The sequence below is a fragment of the Crocodylus porosus genome, unplaced genomic scaffold, assembly GCF_001723895.1.
Source record: "Crocodylus porosus isolate Cpor-Errol unplaced genomic scaffold, CroPor_comp1, whole genome shotgun sequence".
Classification (NCBI taxonomy): Eukaryota; Metazoa; Chordata; order Crocodylia; family Crocodylidae; genus Crocodylus; species Crocodylus porosus.
Window position 1 is genome coordinate 32,366,428 of NW_017728907.1, and position 7,192 is coordinate 32,373,619.

Below are 7,192 nucleotides of genomic sequence, written 5' to 3' on the forward strand. Positions count from 1 at the left end.
TGTAATCATTTAGCTAGACTGTTATAGTTCACCCACCATGAGAAGAATCTGAGTACTGCTTATAATAACCAGCTAAAAACATTTACAAAACACCTTGCAGTAGTGCCCAGAGACCCCAATCAGGGTCAAGGCTCCAATGTGCTTGCATAGAGCTTGATTAATTCATTTTGCCTTATAGCTTTAAAAATCTACCATAAAGCACGCATTAGGATTTTCCACCTCACTTTCCAAAACAACTTCATAAATAGCTTTGAAAACCTTGAGCACTTGCAGAAAAATCATTTTGATAATTTCTTCTGTTCTTTTCTAAGGAAACTAGAAGCATCAAAATTTGACCAGATGAAAAAGACACACACCTTATTCTTTACTTAAAGATGGCATGAAGTACCAGTTCATAAGAAAAAGACATGTCATCCCCCTGCCTCCCAATGAGGAACAATAATGTTGGCAAAAGAAGATAAGTATAGTCACTATGAACTTTATTTGAAGTTCCACTCTCTTCTCCTCTTCAGTTTAGGCAAATACAGTTTTAGGTGTTGATTATACAGTATGCAGCTAGTTATGAAGTCCAGCGCCACCAAGCTACCTTCATCCTGTCCCACATAGCAGAGATGGAATCAAATGCAGGACGGACATCCAAGATGGTGAACTGATAGTTCTTATCTACTTCTCCACCATCATAATAATCAATAACATATCTGACTTCCTTTCCACAACGATCAACTATCCAATCATGTCTGTCAAAAGGAAGTTCATATCTAAAATGAAAGATAGACAATGCGGTTAACTTGTTAAATTAAATCAAGATTATGAACTTTATAAATATGTAGCAAAGAAAGTCAGACACCACAAAGACTAATTTACGACAATACATATAAAAACATGATCGCTTCCGTCAATCTTCAGGTATGGTATTTCAGCATGCATAAAAACATATTTATGGCCTTTACACGTACCCCATCCATGAACGTATTCTGGCTCTTGGTGAATACTCCTTAGCTTTACCACCAAATCGAATCAATGTTGGTCCACATGGACATTCCCTAAATATAGTTTAGCAAACACGATTAAAATTGTACTTTCATGTTAAGACTGGTAAGTTATAATTTAAACAAAATAAAACAGTACTAAGAATTTACTTTACTAATATACAAATATGTTAAAAATAGAACTTGGGGAAAAAATGTAATTCTTCCAATACTATAAGAAATCACCTTCTTAAAAAACAAAAACAAAAAACCCCAACAAAAAAGATTTACAACCAGTGATAAGCGCTCTCAGAAAAAACACAGGTTGTGTTTTAGCACGCTTTAAAAGTTTATCGGCATCTCCCGCTAGGAAGGAAGCCATAAGATTATCAATGAAAATATTTATATGTAATTTCCACCTTGAAATCAGCTGAGTCTCAACAATCAAGTTGCTGGATCATCTAAAACTGTTGCTCCTAGCAAAGGAATTTTAGTACCAGAGCAGTCTAAAATTAAAAAAAAAAAAGACAGCATGTCCAAAATAAACAGGATTTCAAGGTCCTGTACTACAGAAATTCTGACCAATTCTGGCAGTGTAACAACTCGTTCACGTCCAATTTAACCAAGTCTGCCAAATGTACCTGGACAAACTTCCCAAATATTTCCATATAAACAAGCAATGCAAAACATCCACACCATTACAAATCCAATTTAATAAGATGTTGCTGCACACTACTGCAAGTTTTAGACCATTCTTTTGGAAAACTGGAATCATTCCAACATTTAAAGATTCAGCATAGTACTAGTTTAAAACAAAGGCTTTTTATTTTTCATCTCAAACATACTTACGTGACATGAAGAGCTTCCCACTTTAAAATCTCTTTCCAAGCTTGCTCATTATTTTGATTGTGAATCTTAATAATATTACTCATATCTTCAGGAGATATGTCATCTTTTTTCCACCTCCATCTTAAAAAAGGAATACTATTTTAGAAAATTTTTCAAACAGTGGAGTTTAACTTTATCACTTTCCTCCATCAGTGATTTTGACAAGTATAAAATTCAAGCGATTTGGGATCACACAGCAAGTCTGTATCAGAGCCAGAATTAGAACTCAGGTGATTCCTAGTTCCCTGCTCCCTACCTGGGCTTCTTGACAATCATATTAACTTTGTGTAAAACTATAGGGTGCCTAAAGATGTGCTTGTTCACATTCTAATTAAAACGTGTCAGAGCAGACTCAATTAATCAAGTCTACTCCACGGTCTACTTAGAATGCTCCAATATTGCCTCACCATCACAAGTAAGGCCCCACGCATTTCAAAATGGCTGTGGGGGCACTATCTAAACCTTGGCAAATGAGCTTTAGATAATGCATCCAATGGACATTTTGAAATGTGCAGGGACTTAATACAAATGATGGTGAGCCTCTCTTTAATTAAAGTGGCTGTCCAGGAACTGCTCTAATTAAAAAGATCACCCCAGTCTCACGCATGTGTAGAAGCAGCCATAATTACCAAATGTTACCACAGTAGAAACCCACAGACGTCAGTTAAGTTTGTCAAAAACCTTGAGCCAAATCAGAGGATTACAATAAGCTGACAGACATACAGTTATTTTACCTTTCACAAAGGTATTTTTGAAATGTGTGTAGACAGCATCCCAGATTCACTTTTAAGGCACAGAAAATCCTATATCTAGTACCTTAAAGGTACATATAGAAATTCCTCCAATTCCCAGATCCTGCTAACTTTTATATCCTCATTTTTAAAACACGAGTAAATATTAGGGGTGTGCAAAGCAGGCAGTATTTGATTGGGGGACAGCGATTCAATTTGCTGATTTGGATCTCTGTCCCAATTCAATTCAGCTGAATCTGCAGATTCAATTCCGATTTGGAGAATCAGCTATTTGGCCATAAACACAGCTTTACATGCTTTTTCTACACATCTATAGGTACCAGGCGCATGAACGCTGAGACGGTGGAGTGGATGGAGCGTCCCATGGGAGTGCAGGGGAGGTCCCGTGTGTGCTCAGCAGTAGACCTGGAAGTGGACCGGAAATATTTCTGGTCCACCTCTGGGTCCACCGCCAAGTGCGTGGGGACACCCCCTGCCGCTCAGCGATCGGCCACAAGGGGACCCTAGCTGACCCTAGCTGCCCCTCCAGACCCAGGAGGCACCAGTCACTGAGCCAGGGTGTGAGGGGGGTCCCCTGTGCACTCTGCAGCAGACCCAGAAGTGGACCAGAACTATTTCTGGTCCACTTCCGGGCCACTGCTGAGCATGCGGGGGACCCCCCCCCCGCGCTCCCCTGAGACACTCCATCCACCCTACGAACTCAGCATTCACAGGACGTGCCTGGTACCTCAACATATAAAACTGCGTCTATGGCCAAATCATCGAATCTCTCCGAATTGATTTGGAGCGATTAACGGGTCTCCTGATTCGATTCTGAGATTCAGCTGCTGAATCGGGCTGAGTCTCCTCTGAATCAAATCAGCAACCAAAGCTTCGCACAGCCCTAGCAAATGCATGCGCAAGGGCTCATAGGATCAGGGTTGCCATATTAAGATAAAATGTAATCGATTTGTAATATTCAACTACAGTTCTGAAATGTAATACTACAGCAACTATTATATTTTAACATCAATTGGTTTGAAAATAAATCAATTTAGGACAGCCCAAATATGAAACTCTTTCATACAAATAAATATTAAGTGGCAAATCAGACAATATTCATTAGTTCCTAAATATTTTAGGCCATAAGAAATATGCTACGTGTTTAGGGCTTGTCTATATTAAGATGTGGACTGTTCTTTTTTGCTTTTTCTTTTTTTAATATATAAACAGAAATCCTACTGTTGCTAAAACCACTTTAGTTTTCATGTTGTTACTAGTACAAATGGCAGCTTAGCAGTGCTAAGTTTCTTGCAAGAACAAACATTTTTAACAGTTTTATTTTTAAAGTTAGTAGGGGTCTAACTGAGTTTCAGGCAACCATACAAGACTTGTCTGCCTTGGGGTCCCTATATTACAGCGATCAAACCAGTAGATTGGTGTTTGAAATGGTAAGGTCGTTTTTTTTTTTTACAACAAACTACCTCTAAAGTAAACACGATCTTTGAAACCAGTTTATTAAGAGAACAGATTTTTAAAAAGCCATTTGTCTCTCCAGAGAAGTTGACTGCTTACCAGTTGAAGCCAACTAGTCCCTTAATAAACTACTACAATATCAATGAACATTGGTGAATCATTCTACAGTCTTCAGGATACCCTGGATACTATTACGGAAAGTCCCAGTTACTTACCCTTTCTTAAGCATAGCATTCCAAAACATTTGCTCTGAAGGATAAACCCAATTTTTTTCAGAGTATGCTCTAGGAATGGTAGACTCTTCTCTGATAGTTGACAGTGGAAATGGTTGATCTGGGGATGGCACCTGATTAGGAGGTGGCATCTAAACAACAAAAATAATCACTTATTTTAATATAATAAAATAGAAAAAATTTCAATATAATATCAGTATCTGGAAGGGTCAGTGTATAGCTACGTAGTTACTACAGAGAAATTGAAAATCATGTCAGAGATCCTACAGGAATAGTTGGCTTGCTTTTGGAGGTCCATGCTTGACTAAAGATTGCCACAAGCCTTTTTTCCCTTTTGTAACCCAAAGCTCCGCAGTGTTTTTCTTCTTTAAGTGGAAAAAGGCTTAAGACCACCTGCTTCAGAGACGTCTTCAGAAAGAGAACTAATTGTTCAACTCCCACAGTGCTCACATCCATATAATTTTCATGGTCAGACTTCAGAAAGAAAGAGATCTTAAAAAGACTAAACTGAAGTTACCATATTTCTAGGATCTATGTCATCTGCTGTTTGAGATGAACTGGATTTAACAGGACACGCTACATATTCATATGCGCGTTCTTGATGTGCGGGAACAACGTTTTGGTTTTCAGCCCCTTGGTCAGATGGTTTTACGTGCACTGCACAACCTGAAATAGAAAAGATATTAAATGAAGCACTACAATAGAAAAGATATTAAATGAAGCACTACAACAAAATACAATTGATAAAATGTAACTTTATGGGAAGAGTCAAAACACAATACAGAGCAGATATGCAGTCAATTCTCTCAGCCCTGAGGGACCTTCTTGGCCCGCCCTGTATACATTTACTTCCATCCACTTAGAAACAAATCAGTAACTTTTTCCCTATGCCTGTAGCTCAAACAAGTGTCTTGAATTTAAATCAGTAATTAAAAAATGTATATCTTTTCATAAATTACTTGATAATTCTTACAATGACAACATCCTTAGTTTTCATTTGATTAGTAAAACATTACTCTCTCCTCAAATGCACTTAAAAAAATCTGCCTTAATTTTTTGCATCTATATTACTACAAATTTTACATTTCACTTAGTCACCAAAGTCTAGAAATGCAAAAAACTAAGGTTTGAAGTGTAACTGATCTGCACATATGTAACATTTTTCTGCTCCTATTTTCAATTAAATGTGCAGTCTAACACAGTAATATATGGCTCAGCATTATAAAACTGCAAGTTTGGCAACAAAAGAAATAGAACTTTTGATGTATATCATATTGCACTGTTGTTGAAGACAGAACTCTGAATTACGGCACTAGTATGAAATGGCTTGGACCCTGAGGACTGAGTGACAAGCTCAGCCATTTTTACCTTTATGAATGCAACTATTTGCAAGTTACATCTTGAAAAAGAGGCAGTTTTCCATATGACCGCTACTTTGCTGATAAGGAACCTCCCATCTTTGACAAACACCTTCTAGAACAGATTTGCAAGGTTCAGTTTGGGTTCACTTCAGTCGTGTGCATAGTTACCTTCCATTTTTTTCTGATGCATTGGACATTCTGAAGGTGGCAATGCTGTTTGATGTTCAGATACATTGGGCGACTGAACTGCAAGGGATGGAGATGACGCTGACAAACCCATAGCAGCTTTTATTTTTAGATCAAATTTGCAGGGAAAAATTGCACATCTAGAATACAAAGCTATAGTTAGTACTATTGAAACAATCATAGCCAAAACCCCCCACATTTTTCATTAAAAAATTATTAAACAGAAATAAGAACACAGGCACAGAAGAGTGAGTGTATTTAAAAAAAAAAAAGTCAACAGACCAGAGGCTTTCTACCTGTGGAAGCATATCCAGAGCAGGTTAGACACATAGGATATTTACAGATGTCCTCCAGGAGGATGGGGTGTACTTTAACTAAATGGCTCCAAGAGCTGCTCTAATTAAAGCACCAGGAGCATCACATGTATCAGTGTCCCCGTCCTGAAAAATGGCAGTAGGGGTGCTTTAACTAAAGCTTGTCAAATGAGCTTTAAAGCATCCCCGTCACCATTTTTCAGCATGGGGATACTAATACACGTAACACTGGTTAATCTTCTCCTATGCACTGTAATTAGTGTGGCAGAGAGGCCTCACTGCATGTGTACAGGTGCCCATACTCTTCTAGGACGGTTTAGTTAGAGGTGACCCTGCCTTGAGCACAGAGATGGAGTGGATGACCTTCTAAGGTCCCTTCCAGCCCCATTCTGCTATGACTCTGTACCTCTCAAATCTGCCAAGATATAATGTTAATGGCATATTCCTGAAGCATGAGAAAAAGTATGCAGCTCATGCTTAGCTGCAGTGCGAGAAGGCAGGCAAGAAGCCACTCAGGGCAGATCTAGAGCAATGAAGAGGAACTGAAATGATGCAGGTGGAGAAGCACATATCACATTACCACCACGCATGTTTTTCTCCACTCAAAAATAAACCAGAAGCTTTGCTAAGAGGCCAGGGCACTAGGGCTGCACAGCTCGGCTGAAGATTGAAGCAGAAACAGGCACAACTTCACCGGGAGGCACAAGAAACTACCTGCCAGGCTGTGACCCCAGGGCAGCGGGACGGGGGGGAGCAGGGGAGAGGAGCGAGGGCCCAGCACCCGTGGGAGGCAGCGCTCGGGAGGGCGGCGGCAGATGACAAGCCAAAGACTCCCTCAGCACCGCCTGACTCGGAGTTGCGGGGGGCCCGCCTGCTCAGCATCAAGGTCATGGCCGGTGACCATCGTTGCCGGGCCACGAAGGCCCCACCCGGCAACGAGCAGCCCAGCGCCGCCCGCGCACTTCGCACCCCTCGCCCCCCGGCCACGGTCCCACGCACCCACCCAAACGCACCCACCGCGGAGGAAAATAACCC

The 7,192-nt window shown here is 40.1% G+C and overlaps 1 protein-coding gene across 3 annotated transcripts; it reads right to left on the reverse strand.

Moving 5' to 3' along the window:
• LOC109307266 (cytochrome c-type heme lyase) lies at positions 1–7,186 on the reverse strand. 3 transcript variants are annotated; one of them, XM_019531061.1, is made up of 7 exons: positions 7,175–7,186; positions 5,826–5,983; positions 4,814–4,962; positions 4,279–4,427; positions 1,818–1,937; positions 957–1,043; positions 1–758 (listed from the first exon to the last, which is right to left on the reverse strand). In XM_019531061.1, exons 2-7 carry the CDS (start codon positions 5,935–5,937, stop codon positions 560–562), a joined length of 816 nt encoding a protein of 271 aa, XP_019386606.1. In that variant the 5' UTR covers positions 5,938–5,983; positions 7,175–7,186; the 3' UTR covers positions 1–559. The 3 variants fall into 3 exon arrangements, with proteins under 3 accessions (XP_019386606.1, XP_019386603.1, XP_019386602.1); XM_019531058.1 differs by having other exon boundaries at positions 7,157–7,186; XM_019531057.1 differs by lacking the exon at positions 7,175–7,186 and adding an exon at positions 6,939–7,030.
• Positions 7,187–7,192: the final 6 nt, after the last annotated feature.

What these genes read in the sequence shown, in the direction of transcription:
- LOC109307266 (XM_019531061.1), bottom strand. Translation starts at nt 5,937, where the DNA reads ATGGGTTTGTCAGCGTCATCTCCATCCCTTGCAGTTCAGTCGCCCAAT. An exon ending in ACATAGATCCTAGAAATATG is followed by an intron (nt 4,428 to 4,813) that starts GTAACTTCAGTT and finishes TTTGTTGTTTAG; the next exon opens with ATGCCACCTCCTAATCAGGT. An exon ending in AATGCTATGCTTAAGAAAGG is followed by an intron (nt 1,938 to 4,278) that starts GTAAGTAACTGG and finishes TCCTTTTTTAAG; the next exon opens with ATGGAGGTGGAAAAAAGATG.